General features: G+C 55.0%; 1 protein-coding gene across 2 annotated transcripts; it reads left to right on the top strand.

The window, feature by feature from the left end:
- The first annotated feature begins 6562 nt into the window (after positions 1–6562).
- On the top strand, positions 6563–24821 carry PPP2R5B (protein phosphatase 2 regulatory subunit B'beta). Of its 2 annotated transcripts, XM_077821159.1 has the most exons (14): positions 6563–7414; positions 8085–8963; positions 15214–15410; positions 15728–15829; positions 16180–16272; positions 16907–17037; positions 17833–17892; positions 18279–18387; positions 19361–19414; positions 19498–19548; positions 19904–20023; positions 20454–20581; positions 20968–21069; positions 21593–24821. In XM_077821159.1, exons 2-14 carry the CDS (start codon positions 8765–8767, stop codon positions 21738–21740), a joined length of 1494 nt encoding a protein of 497 aa, XP_077677285.1. In that variant the 5' UTR covers positions 6563–7414; positions 8085–8764; the 3' UTR covers positions 21741–24821. The 2 variants fall into 2 exon arrangements, with proteins under 2 accessions (XP_077677285.1, XP_077677284.1); XM_077821158.1 differs by having other exon boundaries at positions 6563–8963.
- The last annotated feature ends 1894 nt before the right edge of the window (positions 24822–26715 follow it).

The raw sequence follows: 26715 nt of genomic DNA, 5'->3' as shown, positions 1-26715 counted from the left end.
GGTTGGGGGGTGGCAGGGGACACCAGATGGTGGGGGAGATGGGCACAAGCCCCTCCTGGGGTGACTGCAGGGAGAGACGGGCGCCTCAACGGAGAGACAGACACAGGCACCTGCAGGGAGAGATAGGCACAGGTTCCCTTAAGGAGCAGCTTTTCCCAGTTCCTGGCTGCCTTATATACAGAGCAGAGGGGAAGGTGGGGAAGGGGGTTAACGATTGACTCCTGCCATGTTATGCTGCTAACCCAGAGTGCCCTCCTCTCTTCTGCCCACAATTAGAGGCAGCTGCTAACAGGGAGGAAGCTGGCATGGAGGCAGGGGGAAGTGGGCACTGGAGATTGGGAACTGGGATCCAGGGCTGGGATTGAAGAGAGAAGGCTGGTGCCAGACTGGGCACAGCCGCTGGGGACCAGGCACTGCGTCTGCCCTGGCACTGGGGACCGGGCACTGGTTCTGCCCCAGGCACTGGCTCATCCCCCAACAAGCTGGCACTAGTCACAGACCCAGTCAGGAGTGTTACTAATGATGCAGAGTGAGACAATTCTGGGGTCACCTGCCCATCTCTGCTCCCCACACCCATCTCTCCTGGGTGGGGTGGGGGAACCTTTGCCAATGTGCCTCGCATGTGCAACAAGCTGAGTCAAGTCTCAGCCCCTGCCAGGAGTCCTGGCTTTGCCCTCGTTTACCTTTCTACATCTCTGCCCCTTTAACCTTCTAAACCCATAACCCTCTTCTATCTCCTCCACACCCCCTTCACCTCACATCATCCTTTTAAAGACACATCCACCCAGCAAACAACTTTCCTTCCTATCCCCTGCCCCACATCTTGATCCAAGGGGATTGGGTCTGGCCACCTCCCCCAGGCGTGAGGCCCAATCCCCCCTTCTTACGTCAGAGCAGCACATTTAGGGTTAATCATTACCCTCCTACCGGATTCACACACTAACCCATTTCCTGTGGGAATCAAGATCACCCCCCTGACCCCCAATTTGATGCCTTCAGTTCCACTACTCAGTCACCTATTGCTGAAGTTTGGCCTCCACAGCCCGGTCCATGCACTCACGTCTCATCCGGCCACACCCCCTTGTTTCACAATGGGAGGGAGAGGGGTTCACCTACGGGGGGAGGTCCCCCTCAAAATCAGCCTCCGAATGTCACAATGTTAATGGTGCTAAGCAAGGGGCCAAAGGGCTGGCCCCACAGCGGGTAGAGAGATGGGGAAGATGGATTGAGACCAGGCAGACTCATCACACACTGAAGGGAGTGGTCCCCAGCAGGAATCCAGCTCCAGCGAGAGAGGCTGAGACCGGCCATAGACTCATCACCTGCTAGGTCGGGACTGGCCCACAAATCCTCTGGCAAGGGCTGGTATATCTCATTCCACCAACATACCCAGCCTCAACCCTGAGCCTCTCCATGGCAGGTGCCCAGGGCTTACCTGTCTGCCCCTGGCATTGCACCCTGCAATACCCTCTCCCTGTCCCTCTGAGCTAGGCCCAGAGCTGGGCTGGGTTGCCAGCACCCTGTAGTCCCCACGTATCCCAGAGGACACCCTCTCTGCCCATTTAACCACCCCACTGTGGCAACAATTCCCACCCGCACCAGCTGCCCCCTGGTAGGCACAGCAGCATGTATGTGGGAGTTCCCGTGTGCGTGCACACGCATATGCATATGCACATGTGTATACATGTATGTCTGAGTATGTGTGTGTGCATGTGAAGCAGTCACTAGGTTCACAAAGCGATGCTCTCACCGTGGGTGCTGGAGATTGGAGGAATGGGGTGGGGGCTCCGGCAGCAACAGTGGGGGAGGGACAGCAAGGATGGCGTGAGGTGGGGGTGTCTGGAACAGAGGTGACCTTGCTGTCAGAGTCTCAGCAGGGGGCTGCTCTAGCTCAGGGGACGGTGAGTTTGGGAGGACACAGCACTTGCCCCCCTCCCTGCAGCCCCCCTGCACTACTCCACGGCCCTGCCCTGTGGGGCCCAGCCACCCACCAGCCCCTGTGCTATCTCTATCCTCTGACCTTCACCTCCCTCATCCATTAGCCATAAGACACTTTTAGGAGCCCCAAATCCCTGCTCAGCTCAGCCCACAGCACCTCCCTCCCTGCTGGAGACAAGTTCAGCCACAGATGAAGCCATGGTGTGGACCCAGCTTGGTGGCAGCCAGGGCTGGCTCTGTGTGGGGGCCTGCCCTAACTCCACAGCCCAGCCAAGGGCTGGGGCCCCAAGACAAGGGGGAGCTGGTCTGATAGCCCTAGAAAGTGGGATTCAATGTGTATCCCCAGGCAGCGCTATGTCAGGCCCACGGGCCCCTCCAGCCCCATATCTACTTCCCTGACATCCCTGGTCACACCCATGGGCCCCCTCAGTCAGATATCCCCCATCCCTGCCACCCCGGTCACACCCATGGGCCCCTCCAGTCAGCTATTCCCCTCTCACTGCCGCCACTGGTTTCACCCATGGCCCCTCCAGTCAGGTATCCCACTTCTAAGAGTCTCCTAATGCAATTCTACTCCATGTGACCTACTCCAACGCATTGCAACATGGTGCAATTTAATGTGACAGCCTCCATCTCAATTCAGGGGCTACACTACTTCCCCTGTCCCTCTAGTGCAGTGCAGCCCCTTGCATTTCAAGGAGATGCTGCGCACTGCATGCAATTGCAGACAGTGAAATGAAATGCAGCAGAGTGCTTTCTGCTTCAATGCAATTGCAACATAACACAGAGCCAAAATGCTCTTCTCATTTAGGGCTTGATCCTTTGGGGAGATGAGTAGTTGAGGGTGCCTGGTAGCTCGCAGGTTCAAAGCTATGCATGGATGCTGTCTCATAACACCCCCTTGTGGCCTAGGACAGCCCTTCAGGCACCCTGCCTCAGTTTCCCTATATGTACTGAGAATAATCCAGTTATACCCAGAGTCTTTAAGAACCATATTTCCCCTTTCTTAGGGCTAACTAATTCAAATTAACCAGCTACCCTCTTTAAGTTCAGGATTTCCCGGCCCTCCTTCTTGGGACTGGGCGATTTCAGTCCTGGTCTGCCTGGCCTGCCCTCAGATTTAGGGGTTTCACAAGCTCTCCCCACTGGGGCTGTGTCCCAGATGAGCTCTTCCTCTCCACCTGAGCAGCTCCCCACTTTACTGAGCTTGGAGCTTCCTCTTGAGTCATCTGGCCAGTCACTGTCCAGTTTCTTGATCCTTCCCAGGTGGGTCTAAACTCCAAACCATGTCTGTGCTGGATGGGAGAGAGTGGAGCATTGCTGTGCCCACTCTTCAAAGCTCCTGGTCCTAGGCCATTCAAGGAGTAAGGGTTTTGGATGGCCCAATACCTTTCCCCTTTGTGGCACTCTGTATCCCAAAGCAATACCCTGGCACCCCCATATTTACCATGGTGATATGATTATTATATGTTTTATACAAAGTATGCCTTGTAAGGTATCATTCTAAAAGTCTTGACCTGTTGAACATTAATATTCTGTTGGATTGTATGTGTTATCATTGTATGGGAAGTTATTAAGTTTTGCTATGTGTGTGTTACTGAAATGTGTTGTGAAGTTGGAAACACCCCCAATCAGCCTTTCAGGTACAACAGTGGAGAAGCCAGACAGTGTTGATGACTTATTCAGGGGAATCCACACTACCAAGGACTATCCCAGGAACTGTATACAATGGAGATCTCTCAAAGAGAGCATGTAGACAATGGCACTACTTGACTCACTTCATAGCAAAGGGTCTTTCCAGCAAGTTGGAAGAAACTATAAAAAAGGGGAAGTGACATCATCACTTGGCCTCACTTCCCCTACAACTCAACACCTGGAAACATGTCCAGAGAACAAAGACTGAACTGGGAAGATGGTCCCAGGCTGGAAAGGAGAACCCCAGCTTGTGTATTAAGGAACTATATCATCAGGGTGAGACACTGCTTGATTCAAATCCTGTCTAGTTTATAGAGCTCAAATTGCGATTTTACTTTTATTTCTTAGGTAACCAACTTTCATCTGTACGCTTACTACTTATAATCGCGTAAAATCTATCTTTTTGTAGTAAATCAATCTGTTTATATTTTACCTTAAACAGTGTGTTTTGGTTGAAGTGCTTGGGAAATCTGCTCAGTGAACAAAAGCTGATGCATGTCCTCTCCACATTGAGAGAGGGGCAGACTGTGTAATAAACTTACACTATCAGGCTTCTGACCAGGGCAAGACAGTACAGCCCTGGGTGCCTAGGCTGGGGAGCTGGGGGAATTGACTGGAGCCTCTCGATTGTTAGTTGATGAGTGGCTAGGAAAAGCATTCATATAACTCAGCAGGATGTGTCCCTGCCTGTGGATGGCTGTGTAAGTAAAGTACCTGGGGAGGTTTTAGCTTGTCACAGCATCACAGTGTGAGAGGGAGCCTAGGTTAGTATGCCCGAGTACCCCAGATCCAGGTTGCATCCGGGGAACCTGTCACAAACTCCCAGAAACTATCTGCTCCCCGGGACCAACTTCCTCTTTCCTAATGGTCGCTTCCATTATTTTTCCAGCCTTCATTTGCTGTCCCCAGACACATGGAATCAGGGTATATGGCCTCCCAAACTATCCCCTCTGGCCTTAAAGGCCAGTACATTGTACAAAAAGCTTCCATGGAACAGATGCAGCGACATCATTGAGATCATACAGAGGAGAATTTGGCCCTGTGTGAATTCCAATGAAATTAACTGCACTCCAGATTGAGACAATTCAGCTGAATGCAACGCAATTCTGTGCTGTCACACCAACTTTAATGCAGTTCTCTTTGGTGTGTTGCACATCAGTGCAATGTAATTCAGTGTAACACATCCTCCAAATTTGGTGCAGCTCATGACTCCCATTTGTGTGCAATACAGTACAGGGCAATCCTTCCCAGTGCAAGGCAGCAGCCACCTGCATGGCAACAGAACTGCAGAACTGCATTTTCTATTCCCCACTAGAGAGGGACCCATCTCTAAACCTCTCTAGGCCCCTTTAAGAGCAGGCCTGGCCCACTCACTACATCTCTAGAAGCAGCCATTACAGATCCAGGAGGTTAGGACTGGGCTACAGAGTAAGAAGGAGAAGCAGCAGGATAGGCTAGCGTCCCTGTCATGCACCCTCTGCCTACAACTCCCATGCTGCAAAGGGTCAGGATGCTGATTTAACCATGTAGTGTGGCATGCTCCTGCAAGCAGTAATAACACAGCCCCTGACAATCAGGTGTTTTATTTTGGAGGGGATTTGGTCTGAACCCAAAAGTGCTGGGGTTGCAGTATTTATGCAAATAAACATTGGGAAGGGAGGCATCGTTAGCCATGGTTCCACTAATAACTGTTCTAACACCCATGGTGTATCATAACCACTACAAAGGAATACAGTACACAGCACTCTGCCAGAGTTAGTTGCTCTCAAAGCACACAATGAAAATTCATTAGTAAAGGTTTGCCAGCCTCCTGCAAGTGCTATTATCCCCCTTCTACAGATGGGAGAAACTGAGGCAGTGGCAAAGCCAGGAATATAGAATGCCTCTGATCCTACTGTTTGAGACACTGCTCCACTCCCATAACAATCAACTTTCACTCCCTGCTCCAGCCCACTAGACCACTCTCCCCTCCCAGTGCCAGGACTAGAACCCCTAGGTCCTCCTGCTCTAACCCACTAAAAAATCCCACTTGCTCCTTCCTGCATTTGAGATGCAATTTTGCCCTGGATGATTCCTGGTTTGTTCTAAAGATGATAGTGCAGGATTTCTGGGGGTTGGTGGGTGGACCCCCCATGAGATGCAGTTGTCCAGCCTCACCAGCTAGGACTGAGACCCCTTTATTCCATCTCTGGCTCTGGTGTCCAATCTCCCTTGCCATTGGTTTTGAAAGCCCCGTTGGAGTAATACAGAGGAAATGAGGTTGTAATCATGTCAGATTCAAATGATTAATGCTAATGTTCCCAGGGCTGGAGACAGGCTCTCTCCGACTGCAAGGCCGAAACCTCCTTCCATGCCTGGCTTGAAGCCATCAGAAACCTTGCAGGCACTCTGTTCTGGGAATGTCCCCGTGCAAGCGTGTGAGAGCTGCAAGTGACACTACAATTGTGTGAGGAGCTCTGCCGGCATGTGTGAACAATTCCTCCTGCAACGAGGCAAGCAACTCCTGGAATAACTGAGCGACCCCTAGTGCAAACGCGTGAGCAGTGCCCAGTGCAGCTGCTCAGCTCCTGGTGCCTCCTGTGCAAATGGGCGCCGGTGACAGCTGCAGTCATGTCACTTGAGCAACACCCCGGTGCACCAAGATGGGCAATTCCTCGTGCGAGCAGCTCTTGAAGGTGCAAAAGGTGTGAACCGTAGGAGCAACCCCTAGTGCAACTGAGCGCTATCTGCGGAGCACCTCCCAGCCCAGCCGGGAACGCCCTGTGCCTTTAAAACGGGGCCGAGTCCTGCTCTCAGCCCAGCCAATGGCCGCTGGGGGTGACATCATCCTACAGCAATGACGCAGGTTCTATTTTTAAGGGACCAATGGGTTGGCCGGAAGGGCGTCACGTGGCCCCGAGAGGTTACTTAATGTCAGCCTAATGAACGGTGCAGCATCAAAGAGAGGCAGCGGAGGCTGCTGCCTGGGGAGGGGGGGGCCTTGCGGGACCAGGGGCTTGGCGCTGCCTGGGCCGGGATCCCATGCACCGAGCTGGGGAGCTGCTGCATCCAAGCCCCTGACCTCGGCCCCAAGCCATCGGCTGCTCCCTGGATCCGCACAGGCCGAGCTGCAGAGCGGCGGGGGAGCTGGTCCATGAGGCTGCAGGCATCCCCGGTGGGGCAGCCCCCAGGAAGAGAAGACGAGCCGCCCGCCTCACCTTAGCTTCCACACTGCGTTGCGAGGAGGGGGCCTCGGGTTGTTTTTGCAAGCCCCGGTTGCACTTGCCTCTGGGGAGGGTGGGAGCGGGACCAGAAGGGAGGAGGCCTCGGTCTCTGCATTGCAACAAGGGCAGGCTTCGCAACGGGGGCTGTCATTTATTCAGTTTGCTTGACTGTTTACGAGCTTCCTAGCAGGGCAGCGTGTTGGGGAGGGAGCCATGGTAAGATGAGTCCAGAGTCTCTCCAGAGCCGTGACCCTGCCACCTGAGGAAGGCAGCAGGGAGGGGAGCAGGTGCGAGAGTGATCCCCAGTCTTTCCCCCCCTGCACAGAGATCTCTTGCTTTCAGTGCATCTGGCCATAGGTTGGGGGATGCAACTTCTGCAGAATGACCCATCTGCTGCATCAGTGGCTATCTCCCCCCTGTGCTCCCCAAACCTACAGCAGGTGACCCTGTTGGAGATGATTATATGACTGGTGACCCTCCTTTTTCCCCTCCCAGGACACAAATTTCCTCCTTCCTTTCCGATCCTTGGATCCTTTCCGCGTCAGAGAGAGACCGGAATCTCCTTCCAATTTTTTATAGTAGTTACATTTTTGTGTGTGTGTGAAATCCTAGATCTGTTACATTTTGGCTTAAATATCGTGGCTTGGCTCTCTCCAAAGGGACAGAAGCTGCCTAGGTAGAGGGCAGAGGGGATTGAGCTACTTACAGCATCCTTAAGCCATAAGCTTTGCCAGTGAATGGAAGATAGTGCGTGTGTGTGTTGTTTATTTGGTGCATGGGTCTGATTTTTTTTTAAGGATAAAGTCTTCCATTTAGTTCGGAAAACAAGCTGGGTAGCTGTGGGCACAGTGCTGTAAAAAGCGTTTACATTTATCTTCCCCATAGTGACAGCAGGGTGGGGAACTGCAGTCTGTGTCATTTAGCAACTTCCCCCCTTTGTAAAGTTTTTGCTGCTTGGATGGGGGTGGCAGGTCTTATTGGTGTGTGCAATTTACTACATTGCTGCTAAATTCAGGGGTTGGTGTTGCATCATTTTTTTGGCTTGGGGGTGGAGGAAGCTGAAAGCAAATGAACTTAGGGAAGTGTCTTTAGTTTTGGAAGAGATGGTTTACAAACGTGTCTTTTAAAGTCCAGTCTTAAGTCAGAGGGAGCACAATCTGGTTGGCATTGAATGCACTATTACTTAAGGGTTTGCAAAAAGGGATAGGGGTTTTGCTGCTAGAATTGCCCCCTACATTTATCCTACAGTCACCAAAGTTTGGAGGGAGCTGGTTTCAAATCCTCGTTGGCTTCTGATTCATCAGGATCACTACTGGGGGGAGGGGTGTCTGAACTGGGCTGCCTGATTCATTCCCCCTTGGAGACACGTGGGGAAGAGAAACTTGGGATTCAGAGTAAAAACACTTTGCTTTCCAAATGCACGAGGAACTTACCTTAACCCTTGCTTGAGGAACTGCCTGGATTTCAGCTGAACTCATCCTCTGCATCGGGCTGCCCGTGGAATAAATAGGTGATCCCCCACCCCTACCATTGTAGCCAAGTGTGGGGCAGGTGTTTGTGTGAGGGGGATAATACCCCCTGCAGTGATTCATGCCAAAGCAGGTGTCTTGTTGGGTCTGAAACTTTGAATGTACCTGTAGACCTAAAGTAAGGCTCCAGGCCTGGAATCCTCTTGGGAATCGGAAACTGGATGATCACCTGCACCCTGCCCCAGGGCGCGAAGGGGAGCTGTGTTGGATACGTGCTGCCCTCTTGCCATGGGGTGCGTGCTGAGGATGCGAGTAGCTTATATTCCTGCCATGTTGGACACCTCTCCAGAGTGCTAACGGGCACTGCTTTACCCAGCATCCTCTTGGCTTAGCCAGAGTGGCCCTGTCTATTGGAGGAGAGGAGCCAAGTAGCTCTGATAGCTGCCTCCGCCTGCGAACATGGAGACCAAGCTGCCCCCCGCTGGCACCCCCACCAGCCCCTCATCCCCAGGGATGTCGCCTGTCCCCCCGCCTGATAAAGTGGACGGTTTCTCCCGGCGCTCCCTGCGCCGCTCCCGTCAGCGCCGCTCTCACAGCTCATCCCAATTCCGGTACCAGAGCAACCAACAGGAGCTGACACCCCTGCCCTTGCTGAAAGGTGAGTGTCACACAGCTGGTGGGGCTGGGAGTGGGACTCCTGAATTCTGTCCCAGCTCTGGGAGGGGAGTGGGGTCTAGTTGTTGGAGCAGGGGGTTGGGAGTCAGGCTTCCTGGATTCTCTTCAGCTCTGGACAAGTGCCTCCTGTGCCTCAGTTTCCCCATCTCTGAGAGGTGGGGATTTCTACCCTATCTGCTCAAGGGATGACACACGGATATTTGCACAGGGCTTGTCCCATACAGCAGATAAGGGAATGCTCAGTGTGAGCATGAGACCCTTATTTCCTGTCTGCTCTGCTTAGCCCCATTTTCCCTTGTCACCCATGCCCTGTGCTTTGAGTGCCTTATTGTTATCCTGCCCTTTGTGATTCCAAACAGCACCTCATCCCCAGTGTCACCCTGCACAGGGGTCACCTGAGTGCTCTGGGGCTAAGTGATCTTGGGCTTTGTTAATGTAGGGTTTTCTAGGAGTCCTGGTGCTGTCTGTACTGGGTTTGTTATGGCAGTGTCTTTTTGGGAGCATCAAGCCTGGCTTTGCTTTTGTAGGGTTGCCGGTGAGTGTTGGTCTTTGTTATTGCAGGGTCTCTTGGGAATCCTGGGGGCTACTGCTAACTGTGCTGTAGGTCCCTTAGTGGAGCTAGGCCAGGTTTGTTGGAGGGTCGCGCTGGTTTTGTTAGTGGGTCACATGGGAGCTCTGGGCCTGGTTTTTTGTTGTTGGGCTGTGTGTGGTGGGGTTACTTGGCAATGCTGGTTGCAGTTCTCTTCTTCCCCCCTACCCCCAGGCTGGTCTGAGCTTGGCTCTGCTGTGGTGTGTTCCCTGCCTGCTCCTGCAAAGAGGGAAGTGGCTGGAACCCCTTAGTCACCACACCCCTCCCTCTTCCTTTGGCCCATCTGGGCCCAGTGACTCAGCCACCCTGCATGGCACAACAGGCCCCTGGGAAATGAGGCAGCCCCATGAGGACTGGCTTAGAACCAACCACAGGAAGGGGGACTGGCTGCTCAGGGGATGGGGAATGGGATATGGGCACCAGTTCCCATCTAGGCCGAGTTACTAGGACATCACTGACCTCTGATGACCATTTGGTTGCCCACAGCATGAGATGAATTTGCCAGGTCCCAGCCTGGCTCCAAGCAGGACATGTGGCTGCACTGCACAGCCAGTTCACTCGGGACACAGAGCTAGGCTGGCCCTATCCTGTTAGTTTCCAGTCTGCAATGGCAGGGGTGTGATGCTGATGCCCTGCTGATGCCTCCCCTAACAGCACTGGCAGCTCCTTGAGCCCTCCATGCCCTTCGTTCAAACCTTCCCGTTCCTTACTTCTTTGGGAGTCTCTAGCCCCTGGCCTGCTAGACAGTCCCCATCGCCTTAGCATCCCGTGGGGGGTTAGGACCTGGGAGGAGTTCTGGTACTGGATCTGGGGATGGGGGGAGGATCTTTTGGGGTGTCGCACCATCATTGAAGTCCTTAGTGGGGGGCAGGCCCCCCTGGGCAGGGAGGTGTCCCATAGGGGTCACCGCTTATAGTGGCAACTGTTCCCTGGTCATCTAGTGCTTGTTGTGTTCAAGCTGCCATGTTGCATCAGACCCATGGGCCCATCTAGTCTGGCCTAGTATCTAGACTTCACTCCCTGAGCTGGGGATAGAACTCTAGAGCCCTGACTCCCAACCCACTCTCCCCCCCCCGCTGTAACCATTGGACCCCACTCCTCTCTCAGAGCTGGGAATAGAAGTCTGACTCCCAACCCCCACCCCCGAACCTGCTAGACCTTCCTCCCCCCTCAGTACAATGCTGGGTGTTTGCTTGGTTTCTCTAAGTGCCTTTTGGAGCCAGCAGCCAAATTGATGCTGAGTGTCTCCCTGGGAACCTTTCCAGATACCCACTGGCGCTCTCAGTGGCTGCGGGGGGGGGAAGGGGGGCGGTTATGTGTGTGGGAGCCCAGAGCTGTAATAGAAGGGGGCTGCAAGTCAATGTCAGACACCAGTCTGGTATAACTGATCTGGCCACATATGTACCTGGGTTTGATTTGCCATGATTCTCGTGGGCCCTTCTGAGCCGACTTCAAGCAGGCCGGGATCAGTGTGCAGCCGACCTTCGCACCTGGGGCTAGCGAGAGGATCCCCCATGCTGTGGCCAAAGTCAGCCTGTGTCATAACTCGCTGGCGACTGCCCTCCGACCAGATTGGATGGTGAGCTGAGGGTTTTGCCGCAGATTGGCTTGGCAAGCTCCACATCTGCTAAGAAGGCCTGGGCTAGGGTAGCAGGGGAGCTGTGGGTCGGGATAGAGGAGCCCCAGCGGAGCTCTGTGCATATGTGAGCTCAGCTCTGCAATAGCAAGAAGCTCTTTAAGCTCCAGAGGTTTAAAAACACAGTGTGGGATTTGGCTTCCCACACGTCTGCCACCCGTGTCGGGGGATCCCTTGGGCCTTCCACAGATCACGTCTTTACCCCCACGCTGCAATCCCAGCCCTGTAGGCTTCTCTGTTCAGAGCTGCCTGGAGGCTGGTGCTGCTAGCTGCCTGGAGCTGTCACTGGGGGCTTAAGTGAAACCAAGGAGGGAGTGGGACTGAATGGCCTTCTCCTCTAGGAGGCCCGGGCTCAGGTCTGGCCCCAGGGTGGGAGGACTGGCTGGCTCAGGGACGAGGAATGGGACATGGGGCCTTTCCCCTCCAGGCGCCACCATCTTTGCTCTGAGTTGCTTGGTGGCCTCTTCCTGGAGTGAATTTGTCAAGTCTCAGCCTGATTCCAAGCTGGGAGGGGAGTTTGTGCCACCCATCAGTCTGCACCTTCAGTGGTTGAGGCCCTGGTGGTGAATTCAGCCTCCCTTCCCTTAGAAACCTCCCAGCTTCAGTGTTCAACATCCCCCACTGCCTGACTTAAAGATCTCGCCTGTCAATCCCTGCCCCCCAGTGCCAGCTGTGCCCCTGATATCTTCCGGGGATGGGGGCAGAGCTGAAGGGCAAGGAGGCACTGGTGGCAGAATTTGGAGATTGGAAGGTGGTAGGGGAGATGTGCTCCATCTGTGTCCAGCCTGGAGGTGCAGGTGAATTTCTGTAGGTCTGTTTTATTGGGTCTCCTGTTTCTCTCCCTGCCCAGAATGGAACATGAGGCACCAGAGCTGCCTGGCAGGCAGGCAGGGAAGTGAATCCTGGGGACTTCAGGGACAGTGCCTTGCTTGTGTCTGGGGGAGCAGGGGCTTCTGCTGGGTCTAGATCATGGTGCTTGGGGAGCCAGGTTCTCTCTCTTGGCTTCAGGGGACCTGGTCCCAGCTTCGTCTCTGGCTGGGGCTGCCTCATGAACTGCTGTCTCCACCTGGAGGCAGGAAATTGTCTGCCTTGGGAGACAGCTCTGGGAGGAATATGGGCATCATCTCCTCCTCCTCCTCCCCCCCCACATCTGGCCTTATGTTCCCTCCCCTCCTCCCTGCTTCCCAGGGCTCTGGATGCTGCTGCTTCATCTCCAATCTCTGCTGCTGTGGAGACTGGTCCTGTGGGGCTTCCTACCCACTAGCCTCCCTGAGGAGAGAACCAGGAGTGGGCTTGCTGAACCAACTCACTGCTGCTCCAGTCCTGACCCACCGGCAGCCCTGGCTCTGCTGCTGATGCGTCTCAGTCTCAACCTGCAGCACCTTCTACTGTGTCAAATGCCGTGTTTGTCTTTCCTGCCCCAGATGCACCTCCCCTGGCCCGGCGATTGTCAGGAGTGGCCAGTGCCTATATTCACACCCAGGTCCATGGAGGCAAAAGGCCAGTCTTGCAGCAGAACCTCCCACTATCCCACCTGCCTGACCAGGACCCCCCGCCCCGCCACAGGGTCTACCCACTGTTATCCCAGCCTCATGTGCTCTAGCTGTGCTTCCACATGTTGCTAGAATACTGAGGGCATCACAGGCAGGGGCTGTGCCAGTCCCAGCCCGGTGGCCACTGGTGGGGGTGGGGGCTGCCTGTTCTTGCTGATCAAAGCTGATGCCAGTGCCATCTCCCCAGAGAGCTGTTGGGGCTGAGTAGCGTCTTGAGTTCAGAGTGGAACCTAGATATGGGGCTGGGGAGAGGCTCTGACGTTTGGAGACCAAGGGGTGTGGAATCCGAGATCATCTCTTCACAGAATTTACTGGGGCTCTGCTAGATTCGTTGCCCCACTGTTTTTAGGGAGACTCTATTCTGAGGGGGGCTGTAATCTGTGTGTTGAGGGAAGTGCACTGGGGCAACTTTCCCTGTTGGCCTCAAATGGAGATCCATGGGGTTCTTTAAGAAAACCAGAGACAGCCTGGAAGTTTTGTTGCAGGGTCCCTGGTTGTCTTGGGGCTCCCTGCTGCACACCAGGTCTGAGTGGCTGTAGGGGTAGGTTGAGTGGAGTCTAATGGCTAGAGCACGAGGACTCCGGGGTTCTATTTCTGGCTCTGCCACTGACCATAAGCAAGTCTCTTCCCCTCTCTGTGCCTCAGTTTCCCCCTCCCACCCTGTATTTTTTTGACGGAGGTCTTCAAGGCAGGGACTGTCTCTTGAAAGTGTCTGTTCAGTGCCCAGCATGACAGGCCTCTGATCTTGGAGGGGTTGGGGGCTCTGTGCAGTGCTACCATCATACCCGTAATTATTCCTGGTTCACAGGTATAAATCCCAGCTCAGGTAGACATACATGGGCTAGCTCTGCTTGAGGAAGAGCCTAAAAATAGCAGCGTGGCTGCAGCGACTTGGGCTGGCTACCCTAGTACATGCTCAGGTTGTTGGGCAGTATTGTACTCTCTTGGCTAGTCCAGGCTGCCACCACAGTCGCACTGCTATCTTGCTAGCTCAAGCTCTGTCTGCCTGAGCGGGGAAGCACCCTCTCACCTGCTGTGTAGATGTCCTGTGTCACAGCTCCTCCAAGGAGGTCATTAATGGTGTCTAGAAATGGTGTCTGCGTCCTGTCCTGAGGTGATATGTACCCAGTCAGTATGGGGATAGTTGAAAACGTCCCCATTATTATTGGGGTTTATATTTTTGTTGCCTCTTTAATCTCCCTGAGAATTTTGCAGTCATGGTCACCATCCTGGTCAGGGGATCGGTAGTATATTCCTACTGCTATACTCTTATTACTCAAGCATGGGATTTCTATCCCTAGAGATTCTGTGGGACAGTTTAATTAATTTAAGGTTTGTACTATGTCTATCACATATAGTGCCACTCCGCCGCCAGCACAACCTACTGTCACTCCTGTATATGTCCCGGTTACTACCATGTCCTGTTGATTATCACCAGTTCACAAAGTTTCTGTGATACCTATTATATCAATATGCTCCTTCAATACAAGGCACTCAGGTTCATCCCTTCTGACCTTAAAATCTGTGACCCTGAGTCACCACAAAACCCAGTGTTTAACTTCTTCATTGGTGTTAAACAGGGCTTGGATTGTTAATTATTTGCATTGTAGTAGTGCCTAGGAACCCTAGTCATGGACCGTGGCCCCATTGCATTGGGTGCTGTACAGACACAGAGCAAAGACTGTCCCTGCTGTCACGTAACATGGGAAGGGAACAGCTTGATGTGAATGGACTTTTCATGCCAAAGGGACTTGCAGACAGGGAGACACCCCTGGGGAGAGCTCCCTAGAGCAGGGACTGGTGATTCTCAGCAAACCCCCAGCACAGTGAATTGGCTTGGGGTTTACCTTCCCTTTGGCTGTTCTCCCAGGGTTAGGGCTTGGGGCTAAGCCCCCTCACCCATCCACCTAGGACTGAACCACTTCATGCTGGGGGCTGATGTTTGCGCAGTGCTGACTTCCCTTTCCCCAGATGTGGGAGTGCTGAACCCCCCTCCCCAATGGGAATCGTACCACTTCATTCTGATGGCATGCTCAGTGTTGCACCCCAGCCATGTGGGAATGTACCATTCTATACTGGGGAGGGTGCAGTCCATGTGGGATTGTAGCCCTTTACACTAGGGGTGCATGCTTGGCTCTGAAACCCCAGCCCACAGTGGATTGTACCATTGTCTGGTGAGGAGGTGTGGTGTTGGGGCCAACCCACCAGTCCATTTGGGATTGTATCACTTTGTGGGGGTATGTGCATATGTTGTCAGGGCTAAGCCCCGCCCCCCATGGGATAGTGTCACTTTGTGGGGGGGGTGTCAGTGTCAGGGCTAAGTGGAAGTCCATGTGGGATTGTACCACTTTCCCATGGGCAGGGGGTGTTGTCGGGGCTAAGCTTCCAATCCATGTGTGGCTTTGCATCACTTTGTGGCGGGGGTGTCCTTGGTGCTGATGCCCCCTTTCTGCAGACGTGGCGGTGGCGGAGCTGCACGAGCTGCTGTGCAAGAAGCTCCAGCAGTGCTGCGTGCTCTTCGACTTCCTGGACTGCGTGGCCGACCTCAAGGGCAAGGAGATCAAGCGGGCTGCGCTCAACGAGCTGGTGGAGTGCGTGGCCACCAACCGTGGCGTCCTCATTGAGCCCGTTTACCCCGAGATCATCAAGATGGTGAGGGAGCAGGGCAAGGTGCCAGGAGGGAAATGGGGTCTGATGGGCTAGAGTTGGGCCTGGGAGCCAGGACTCCTGGGTTCTAACCCCAACTCTGGGAGGGGAGTGGGGTCTAGTGGGTTTGGGGGGTGGGTGCGGGGGGCTAAGAGCCAGGACTCCTGGGTTCTGTGCCTTTTTCCATTGCTCAAAGAGCAGGTCAGTGGCATTCTGGGTGGGACTGACTCCAGTGGAGAATGGGGGTTGGAATAGGCTGGTTGGGGGTAGTGGTGTGGGGGGTTCTACAGACCCAATTGACCCCCCCTTTCTAATCTTTCCAGATCTCAGTCAACATCTTCCGGACACTCCCACCCACTGAGAACCCCGAGTTTGACCCTGAAGAGGATGAGCCGAACCTGGAGCCCTCCTGGCCCCATCTCCAGGTGAGACACCCCTCAGGGAGCGTGTGGCAGGAGGGCAGGGGTCTGGTGCCACTGGGGGCTGCAGGATTCGATCTTGCTGCCCAGAGAGGCAGCAGAATATAGTCACAGTTGGGGCTCCTACCCAGAGTTGGCAGCACTCCCATCCAGTTGGCTGCAGGGCGGGGATTGGGGGAGGGGCACAATTTCTAGCTCTGCATCTAGGCTGGACTCCCTGCCATTCTTAAGGAGGGTGCGTACTTATGGGCAATGGAGCAGGGCTGTGCCACAGAGTTAGGTGGCAAGGTGCAAGGATGAAAATACTGTCTGTTGTGGGGAGCCACCGTGCAAGTGTTCTAAATTCTCTTGCTCAGCTGGTCTACGAGTTCTTCCTCCGCTTCCTGGAAAGCCCTGACTTCCAGCCCTCTGTGGCCAAACGCTACGTCGACCAGAAATTTGTGCTGATGGTGAGTGGTGCCTGGGAAAGCAGCTGGATTGGGGGGACCGAGGAATATTGGGGGAGTGGAAGATCATGAGAGGCTGCTGCTGTTGGTCTGTTGCAGCATGAGGAGTCAGTGGGGTGGGGGTAATGACTGCTTTGAGTCCCCTCCCTCCAAGGATCTACATTCAAGGGGTCCCTTGGCCTGGGTGGTGGGAGCCTGGCTCCTAGCTGGGGTGCTGCAAGTTTGCTGACTCTTGCCCTGACTGCGCTCCAAACCTTCATCATGATGGGGCACTTTGGCTGGCAGCAGACACCCCCCCCAGAACTGGACAGGTTCATTAGGAGCAGTACCCCCTGTGGTGGGTGCGTGGAGTGAGGGGGCTTCACCCATTGCAGCCGATCCTAGGCTGGGGAAGCAGGCAGGAGTGGGTGGGCATGCTTAGAGCGGATCTGGGTCGGTTCCGAACCTGCTGGGGACAAACTAATCATTGCACCTACTGTCTGCGATGGGGGAGGATGGGTCATCTGTGGGATACCAGGGTTGGGGGGGAAGAGCTAACTCCCCCCGGGGATATTCAGGCTGGATGTTGAGAGGAAGGTTGGCGGGGGTGGGGCAGGTTGCAAGGTCATCTGTGGGACCCTCTCCCCTGCCCCCCCAGCTGCTGGAGCTGTTTGACAGTGAGGACCCGCGGGAGCGTGAGTACCTCAAGACCATCCTGCACCGGGTCTATGGCAAGTTCCTGGGACTGCGTGCCTACATCCGCAAGCAGTGCAACAACATCTTCCTGCGGTGAGCCCCCCAGGCAGCATGGAGCCTGCTAGGGGGCAGAGGTCCCCTTCCAGCCAGTCTCAAGCCAGGCACTCTGACCTAACCAAGGAGCATGGGCTACCATGGCACTCCAGGAAGTCCCTCCTGGGGAAGGGGGACTTCCTGGGGGGTGGTGATTTGTGGCCAGTGGTGGGATTCCCTGGCATCATGACTCTTTCGGGGGCAGGAGGATGGGACTTCCTGGAAGTATGTCCCCAAAGCATATAAAGCCCCGCCCCCCCCATCCTCTCGTGGTTGGCAGGTGCCTGAGTTGTGTCCCCTGGTCTCAGAGGGGACAGGGCCCTGAATTCCACCAGTTACCCAGGTCTCCCCCTGCTCTATGGGGATGATGTGCCCTTTGCCCCATATGCCCAGTATGTGTGGTGAGGCTGGGGAAATCACCCCCTAAGTTTGACCATGGGGTTGGGATGACCAGTAGAGGGTTACTGTGACTCAGGGTGCCCATCAGGGAGCAGTGTACTGCCTGCAAAGCACAGTCTCCCTGGGAGCGTTCTCCAGTTGCTCTGGGCTGAAGCTGGTACTGAAGCCATGGGGGGGCACTAGCCTGCCCACAGCAGCCTCCCCTAGACCCCCACCCCCATGCCCTCCAGAATTCACAGCACCTGTTTCCTCCCCACCACGCTGCTGGCAGGGCTGGCTCCCTCCCCCTACCACATATGGGGGTCCAAGGGGTGAGTGCTCCAGCGGGGAGTTGGGGGTTAGTAAAGAGGCATTGGAGGCATTTTCATCTCTTACCTCTTTCTCCCCCCCCCCCAGGTTTATCTACGAGACAGAGCATTTCAATGGTGTGGCCGAGCTCCTGGAAATCCTGGGCAGGTAATGGTTGGACATGGGGACAGGTATGCAGGGGTGGGGGGTGCACATTGGTGGGGTGGGGGACGCCCAGCCTTACAGGCCCATGATCTGTTTTCTGGAAGTCAGTAGAGGGTGCCCCATAAGGATTCAGCCCTCCCCAGGGGGCATCCCCCACCAGTAACCATAGAGTAGCCACCAGAGCACCTTGTACCCTCCCCCCAGAGGCTGCTGGGGTCTAGGCCTCCCTCTCCCCCATCCTACCACACCCCACAGTTTATCCCATCCCACACCCAGATGGAGCCAGCACACCTCCAGCTCCCCGTTGGCTGCTGGATCCTGATCTCCATCCCCCAAGTTGTGTGTGTGTGTTTGTGTCACCACCTGTCCCTCCTCCCTTTAACCTGCAGCATCATCAATGGCTTCGCCCTGCCCCTGAAGACTGAGCACAAGCACTTCCTGGTGCGGGTGCTGATCCCGCTGCACTCGGTCAAATCCCTCTCCATCTTCCATGCCCAGGTAAGTGCCACCCCCCTTCTGGGAGTGGCCCTGCAGTCTGACCTTTCACCTCCAGGTCAGATAAGGGGTCACCTCCAGGGGCGGGAGCTGCAGGAGTCTGCTCCTGAAATTGTGCAAGGAGTAAGTGATCCTCAGGGAATGGGCTGGTTCAAGGGGGCAGAGAATGGGATACAGGGCCTCTACCCTGTCAGAGGGTCTGGCTCTCATCTGGGAGATTGAAGAGTGGTCTCAGTGATCATGCCCTAGCGCAGCAGCTGTGCGGGGGACCCCTGTGCCGTTCTGTCCAGGTCAGCACTGCCTTTAGCCCCTCTGAGATTTGATTTCCCCTGCCCTCCCCATCCCCCCTGCAGTTCCAGGCATTGGAAGTTGCCTCATTACTGCCCCCTTGTGGCTGCCTTATGTCTGTTGGCATAAAGCTGGGGTAGTGTCAGTCATGGATAGGGGCCTACCAAATTCATGGTCCGTTTTGGTCAATTTCATGGTCATACGATTTAAAAAATCAAAAATTTCATGATTTCAGCTATTTAAATCTGAAATTTAATGGTGTTGTAATTGTAGGGGTCCTGACACAAAGGAGTGGTAGGGGGGTTGCAAGATTATTGCGGGGGGGGGAGGGGAAGGTTGTGTAGTACAGGGTAAAAGATCAGATATCATGGTCTGTGATGTGTTTTTGATGGCTGTGAATTTGGAAGGGCCTTAGTCATGGACCCTGCTGATGGGAATCTTACCTCTCGAGGGAGGGGGTGGGCGAAATCTGCAGGTTGGGAGGGATCTCGGTCAGGTGCTGCATGTGGGATGGGCATGGGGAACAGACCGCCTGGGTTCTGGTATCTAGGTGGTGGGGGGAGCCCTGTCTCAGATGCTTCCACTGCCTGCTGGTGGGGATCTGAGCTCAATGGGCTAGGGAGGAATCTAGGGGGTGGGGACCAGTGCAGGGGCTCCGTTTCTGATGCCACCCCACTTCCCCTTGCAGCTGGCGTACTGCGTGGTACAATTCCTGGAGAAAGATGCCACCCTGACGGAGCATGTAAGTGCAGCCCCATGGTGGGGGATGCGATCCAGGGCCCAGTGGCTCTCCTCTCTAACCCTACCATGTCCCCCTCCCCACAGGTGATCCGGGGACTGCTGAAATACTGGCCGAAGACCTGCACTCAGAAGGAGGTGGGGCTGGGTTAGGGGCCTGCTAGCGGGAAACAGGCAGACATGGGGACCTGGAGGGTAGGGTTGTGGGGAAGGGCATTGGTGAGGAGCATCTGTGCACTGCATAGGGGCCTAGAGGGATGTGGGGCGGGGGGTGAAAGACTGGATAGCACTGTAAAGAATGGGTATTGGGGGATTTGGGGGCAGGCACAGTGGGTGGCCATTGTTGGGGGGACGCTTGTTGGGTGTGGGGAGACATGGTCTGTGGGGATCAGGGAGCACACAGTGTGGGGTGTGAGCTGGGTGGGTTATCGAGGGTGCCTCTCCTAGCCCTGTAGCTCACAGGGGGAGATCTGCCTCTCCCCATACCCGGCAGGTGATGTTCCTGGGAGAGATTGAGGAGATCCTGGATGTGATTGAGCCCTCGCAGTTTGTCAAGGTGCAGGAACCGCTCTTCAAACAAATCGCACGCTGCATCTCCAGCCCCCACTTCCAGGTGTGTGCAGGCTGGGGGGCAGGGCCTGAGCTCAGGGTGGGGCCTAGACCCCTCATGGGTCTGGGGCTTTCCCCATCAGGGTTCTAGGACACCAAGGGTCACTGCCCCCAATTAGGGGCTGGGGAGGGGGTCCCATTCCCCCTCCCTTCAAGGGGGTTCAGACTTAGTCAAGCTAGGGCTCCCTGAGTCTGGGCTGGTCCTGAATCCTGGGTCCCCCACCCCAGTTTGGGGGCTGAGGGGGTCACGGTTGTTGGTGCTGAGAGGTCCTTTCCTCAGGCTTGGGGTGCAGTCAAGGCCCCTGCTGGTGGGGATCAGACTCCCAAAAAGGGCAGCCCCCAGCACTCATTCTAGGTGGTAGGGGAGGTGAGTGGGGTTGGGAGGGTGCAAGGCTGGGCAGCCCCAGCACTCACCCTGTCTCCATTGTCCCCAGGTGGCAGAGCGGGCTCTGTACTTCTGGAACAACGAATATATCCTGAGTCTGATTGAGGACAATTGCCACACGGTGCTGCCTGCCATCTTTGGCACCCTCTACCGGGTCTCCAAGGAGCACTGGAACCAGTGAGTGTGTGTGAGGGACGTGTCTCAGCTGCCTGCCCTCTAGCCCCTGCAGGGCTCCAGGCATTGGGGATCCCTCCCCTCTGGGGAGTCTCTCCTCCTAGGGTCTTGCTGTTCTCCACAACCCCTCCCCTGCTGTGTAAGGAGCACAGGGTGGTTGGGGGGGCATTGGGGAACTGGGGTGAGGAGCCTGGGCAGGGGGCTGTGAAGTGGGCATCTTGGCAAACCCCAAGATGCTTTGCAGGGCTGTGGGGGGTGAGCATTGTGGCAAGCGCCAGGATGCGTTGAGGGAAGAGGTTGGTGGGTTCCCTGGGGCAGGGAATCCAACATAGGGCTGGCACCTGAAACCAGTCAGGGTCTCACCTCTCCTCCTTCCCCCATGCCCACAGGACAATCGTCTCCCTGGTCTACAACGTGCTCAAGACCTTCATGGAGATGAATGGGAAACTCTTTGATGAGCTCACGGCCTCCTACAAGGTGGAGAAGCAGCAGTGAGTGGGGGCCAGGTGTTGGAGGGAATGTGGGGCATCCAGATGTTGGAATGGGGGCTAGTCTCCTCCCCCCATGTCCTTAGCGCCAGCTCCCTCTATGCAGGAGTCCCACAGGGATTCTGGGAGAGGTGGTACTGCTGCCCAGTCATGTGACCCACTGCCTGGCATTCCGTAGGCCATACCTGTCTCTTAGCCCTTGCACAGGATTGGGCTGGGAGCTGGGGAGTGAGGAGCCCCCAGCCAGTTTAGAGTAAGCGCCCCCATCAGTGTGCAGAAGTGGAAGGCCAGAGGATGCTGCCGAGTTATGCTGGTTGTCCCTGCACAATGCCCTTGGGTGGTGCTCCCCTCATCTTGGCCTGGGTTTCCCGAGGGCATGCCCCATGCCCCACAATGCCTGGGTTTCCTTAGGGCTTCTCCAGAGCTCCTGTGAGGGCGTTTGACCCCAGGTGCTGCCTTGGGTTATCGGCAAGGGGCCAAGTTGGGTACCGCCTTCCCCCCTCACTCTGCCACCCTGTCTCTGCAGGGAGCTGAAGAAGGAGAAAGAGCGTCAGGAGCTCTGGAAGCAGCTGGATGAGCTGCAGCTGAAGAAGCTGCAGGGTCTGGAGGAGGCGCAAATGAACCGACTCAATCTCCAGCACAGCCTGGGCTTGCAGGGTGGCAACAAGAGTTAGAGAGATACCCAGCCGGCCACCAGCCCCTCCCCTGCCCAGCCTGTGCCAAACCAGAGCTGGCCCCTCTGCTGCAGGAGCCCACAGGCCCCCCAGCCATCGCCATCCCCATCCTACCAGGGACACGGATCCAAAACAGGACTGGAGGGGGGCACCCCTGCTTCAGCAATTGCACCCCACTTGGGCTGGCACTTCTCCTCATCACATCTCCATGGTGTACACTTAACACATCACCCCACATGACCTCTGTGGGTCCTAGCTGGCACAGGGGCATGTTGTTGGCGGTAGCCATAGTGCCCCCCATTCCTTGGGGGTGCAGGGTCCAGCCTCAGCCCCTTGCCAAAGGGGCAGGGCCAGGCTACGTCTTGGGGTAGGAGCAGGGTAGGGATGCAGTAGGCTGCAGGGGCACGGGACCTCTGGTGAAGGGGTCCCCATGGCTGCTAGGGACAGGGTGAGTTGCTTGGCAATCAGCCTGTCTCCGTTGTTCTGGTCCAGGGAGCCACCTCTGTTTGGCATATGGGATATAACAAGGGGTTAGATGGGGGACCCAGCTTAGCTAGTCCCAGTGCAAGCTGAACCCCCAGCCCCCCACCACACTGCAGTGGCTTGTGGCTGGCTCTGCTGTAGGGGCCGGATGGGGGGGCTCTGTGTTTCCTAAAGCAATAGACCCTCCTGTTCCAACCTAGGGCTCCTAATGTAAGAGGGGAGGGAGTAGAGCTCCTTTTGAGAGGCTGGGAGTTCAGTTCCTGCCCCCCTCCCCCTCTGTGGGATGGGTGTTATGCTAGTACGAATGGGCAGGGTCTACTGATGAGCCTGGAGGTGGTGAGACTGAGCTGCTGTGATGGGAAGGACTCTGAAAAAGATCAGCTGAGACTTACATTAATCCTCCTCCATTTGTCCCCTTGGCCCATTACCGCCCCTGGGGCAGATCCATCTCTCAGCCCTGGAGCTTGCTCCCCAAAACTTGGCAGTTAGCTTAGTGGGGCACTCTTAGCTCCCCTTATTCATCATTGCACCCCACTTCACTCCCCTATAGAAACAGCTTGGGGGAGATCTCCCCCCTCCAATACATTGGGGCACCCCACAATCCTGATCCATACATCTGCGCACCCCACAATCCTTCCCATTTCCACCCCTATCTCAGTCTCCTGCACAAACAGCGTGGGGAAGATCCCCCTCTCCTATATATCTGTGCACAATCCTGACTGCCCTGCACAAACATACTTAGGGGAGATTCCCCTGTCATACCCCCCACGCCCCAATGGAATTCAGGCTTCTATGGGATCCTGTTTTCTCCCCCCGGCCCTCCATTGCTGCTCCAACAGGCAAATGTATCTCCCCTAGCACAAATGCCTCAATAGCAGAGATGTTGGAGGGGTCTGTGTAGTGCCCTCAGGTTCAAGACAAGCAGCCATGGATGTGGCAGCTCAGAGGACAGAAGGGATTGTTAGTGGGGAGGCAGGAGTGGAGGGCCTGTTGTCAGCCACTATCTGATTTTTTTTTTTTTTTGTACACTGCTAAGGGACAGAGAGGGAAGCAGCTGGAGAACTGGATCTGGGGTCCATGGGTATGTGAGGGTGGGGGTACCCCTCCCTGGAGATGGGGGTGGTGCAGAAAGGCAAGGAAGAGAGCAGCCTTACAGCCCTGAAAGCTAATATCAATCTCCCCTGCCTCTTCCTCCCAGTCCTCTTGGTTCAGCTCTTGGGGGTACATTCCTTCTTGCCATGACCCCTCCCCGCAGCAGCTGTCAGCTGCTACTGTCACTTTAAAAGTTTGCTTCCTTCTTCCTTTTCAATTTCCGTTGGAAACATGGGTCAGTCTATTCAAAACATCCCCTCCCCCCATGGTGCACTCTATCCTGCAGCATTCCCCAGATGGTAGAGTCAGTATACCCCCTCCCTGTTTAGATGGTATGGTCCATTCTGCTCCATTTCCTTAGGGAGTGATCAAGTTGAACCAACCCCTTTTCCAGCTTGGAGCCTTGAAAGACTGTACCATCTGGGGAAATAAAGGGATGAGCTGAAGATTACTATTTGATGTGGTCTTTGAGTGGCTTGTACCATCTGGAATCAATTGTTACATCTTTGGGGCTAAAGAGGGAGGGGTCTGCATAGGCCCTGCCATGGAACTGGGAGAAGGGTGTTAAATAGGCTGTGCCGTCTCAGGAGATAGGGGAAACGGATTTAGGACTGTTTCATTCTGGGAGCAGGGAGAACTGTATGGATGATCATTGCTGGGTTGGGGAAGTTAAACTTGACTTTTCCAAGTCTAGCAATTGGGTGTGGGGGGGAGAATAGACTGTGTGGTCGCAGGGCAAGGGAGGTTGGACTCAGCATTCCAGCACTGGGAAAGGGATAAGTGCATAGTTTCTACTATATTAAAGGGGGTGAGCTGGATGGAACCTGCCATTGCGGGGGTGGGGGCAGTTGACTGCTCTGTCTCACATTGAATGGACTACACCATTTGGCTGGGTGGATGGTAATGTATCTCATGGGTGAGAAGGAGGGGCCTGAATAGACTATGCCATTTGAAGGGGGTGTTGAATAGACTTACCATTTTGGGGCGTGGGGGTTGAAAAATTCCCCATTTCTAGTCCTGCTGAGCCCATGCTCTTGCATCTCCAATGTCTTAATTTTCTTCCCATCTTTGAGTGCCGGCGCTGGCCAAAAGGCATCCCGGGTATCACATCGTGCCCTCAATACTAGGCATGACTTAAAATATTTTACAGTTCCCTGGGGGGTTTGTTATTTTTTTAATTACTATTTTATTGGTGGGAGTAGTGGGATATTTTTAATTTAAACCTTAATTTATTTGTAGCAACTCACACCATATGGTGACTGTAGTAACCGGGTGCACAATTGTTGTCTCTTAGATACAGCGGCGACTTAGTTACCATGAGAGGAATTGGGGTTGGGGATGGACACCAGGGGTTATTTTTGAGGGAGGAGGAATTCGGGGGGAGGGGTGGAGTGAAAAACAAGAAGTTAAATTACTATATTTAAGATAATTTGGTTTAAAGCTACCCTCTTTCTTCCCCCCCCCCCTATTTTTGTTTGCTGGATAAGTCTGTATTCAATAAAGAGATACTTTCATGTCACTGGGCTCTGCAGATTCCATTCACAAAGTGTTAGGCTGTGAAGGTGGGAGAAGGGGCATGTAGGTGGGGACTGGGCGTCAGGACACCTGGGTTCTTTTCGCAGTCACTGATTTGTTCTGTGACCTTGGGCAGGTTGCAGATCACGGAGTTCTCTTGCTATGTAAAATACTCACCACAGCTGGTGGCAGTGTTAATTGCTGGGTGGCAGTAGATGAGGGCAAAGTATTAACTGCTCATTGGGCAAAGAGAAACACGAGTTGAAAAGCCGGGTGGGAAGAGCACTAGGCTTTCCCCATCCAAAGCTGGCCATAGAACTCTGGACTCCGAGTTCCAGTCCTCCCCTCTCCCCACCCCCACCCCCCAGCCTTCACAATTGGTGACTGGGCTGGGACTGGGGCGGAATCTGTATATGAGCAGCATATGGAGTTTGATGGGTAGAAGATGCTAGTGGTCCCCTCTGTTGGGGAGGGGCAGGTCCATGGTGTTCAGAGCTTGCTCTAAATCAGAGGTGGGCAAACTACGGCCCCCGTGGGACTGTCTTGCCTAGCCCCTGAGCTCCTGACTGAGGAGGCTAGCCCCCGGCCCCTCCCGCCCAGCCAGAGCACGCCACGCTGCCAGCGCTCTGTCCGGCTGCTCTTGCTGGGCAGCGCGGTGACGTGGCTGGCTCTGGCCTAGTAAGGGGGTGAGGAGTGGGGAGTCCCAGGGCTGCAGCCAGGGAGCAGGAGATGGTTGGGGGTTCTCGGGGTGGGTGCTCAGGGAATGGGGGGATTGGATAGGGGGTGGGGTCTGGGGGGGGAGCGGTCGGGACAAGGAGTGGAGGGGTTGGATGGGTTGGGAATTCTGAGGGGAGCAGTTAGGCGTTGGGAAGTGGGAGGGGACAGATTGGGGAGGCACAGCCTTCCCTACCCGGCCCTCTGTATAGTTTTGCAAAACTTGGGCCAAAAAGTTTGCCCACCCCTGCTCTAAATCCTTCTGCAGGGGATGGAAGTCGGAAGGCCAGCCATGCTCATTGTGCCTTGGGGCTGGGGAGTGGCCTGTTATCCCTCTTTGCTCTGCTTGTTGGCAGGGGGTATCAGTGTCCTAGTGGGGAGCACCCAGTAATGAATTGGTTCCAGCTCTCCCCCTGTACGAATAGAAACCAGCATTATTTTCTCCCTACAGCCTAGGAAGGGCTGGCCTTGTGGATACAGCTCTGTAATGAGACCCTGGAGTCCTGGCTTCAAATCCTAGTTGTGTGTGGTGTTTCCCTGTCTCTAAGAGGGGGATCAGAGCGTTTCCAGTGGGGTATAATCCCAGTCACACTTGGAAGGGTCAGATACTCTAAGGGGATGCGAGGACTCTAATGTCTGAGCCAATAGCGATCTTCATTTGCTATTCCACTAGCAGGACTGCTCAAGTCACACTCCAGGCACAGCTGACTCTCTCCAGAAGAGGGCAGCAGCAGCCACCCCATTAAAGAGCCTGTATATCAGCAGTTTCCAAAGGGGGGTTGACCCCATCAGCAGATGAGGTTGGGGCAGTCCCTAATATGCAAAGGATGCCATTTGTCTCTGCACAGTGTGACCCTTGTGTGTGAGAGGTCATGATGCATGGAGGATGTAATTTTGCTCTACAGCCTGGTATCCTCCACACAGTGTGACCTCGTCTGCTCCATATGGATGAGATCACACTGTAGAGGCTGCCATTTTGTAGAGCAAAATGGCCGCATCTATGCAGTGTGACATTGCATACGTAGTGGGTACATGGTCTTGGTCACTCAGTGCGGACAATGCCCTTTTGCTCTTCAAAATGGTGCCCTCCACACTGGCTGGGGTCCCGGCAGGAAGTACTTTGTTGAAATGCACTTGTGCCAGCAAAACTTTGGGAAGTGCTGATCTATAT

Source organism: Eretmochelys imbricata, chromosome 7, assembly GCF_965152235.1.
Source record: "Eretmochelys imbricata isolate rEreImb1 chromosome 7, rEreImb1.hap1, whole genome shotgun sequence".
NCBI lineage: Eukaryota > Metazoa > Chordata > Testudines > Cheloniidae > Eretmochelys > Eretmochelys imbricata.
The sequence above is the reverse complement of the archived record's forward strand: the minus strand, read 5'-3'. Positions and strand labels throughout refer to the sequence as shown.

Excerpts from the sequence above, each read along its gene's own strand:
- PPP2R5B (XM_077821159.1), top strand. The coding sequence starts at position 8,765 with ATGGAGACCAAGCTGCCCCCCGCTGGCACCCCCACCAGCCCCTCATCC. Across the intron at positions 16,273-16,906 it reads ACCAGAAATTTGTGCTGATG|CTGCTGGAGCTGTTTGACAG; the intron begins GTGAGTGGTGCC and ends CTGCCCCCCCAG. Across the intron at positions 19,415-19,497 it reads ATGCCACCCTGACGGAGCAT|GTGATCCGGGGACTGCTGAA; the intron begins GTAAGTGCAGCC and ends CCCTCCCCACAG.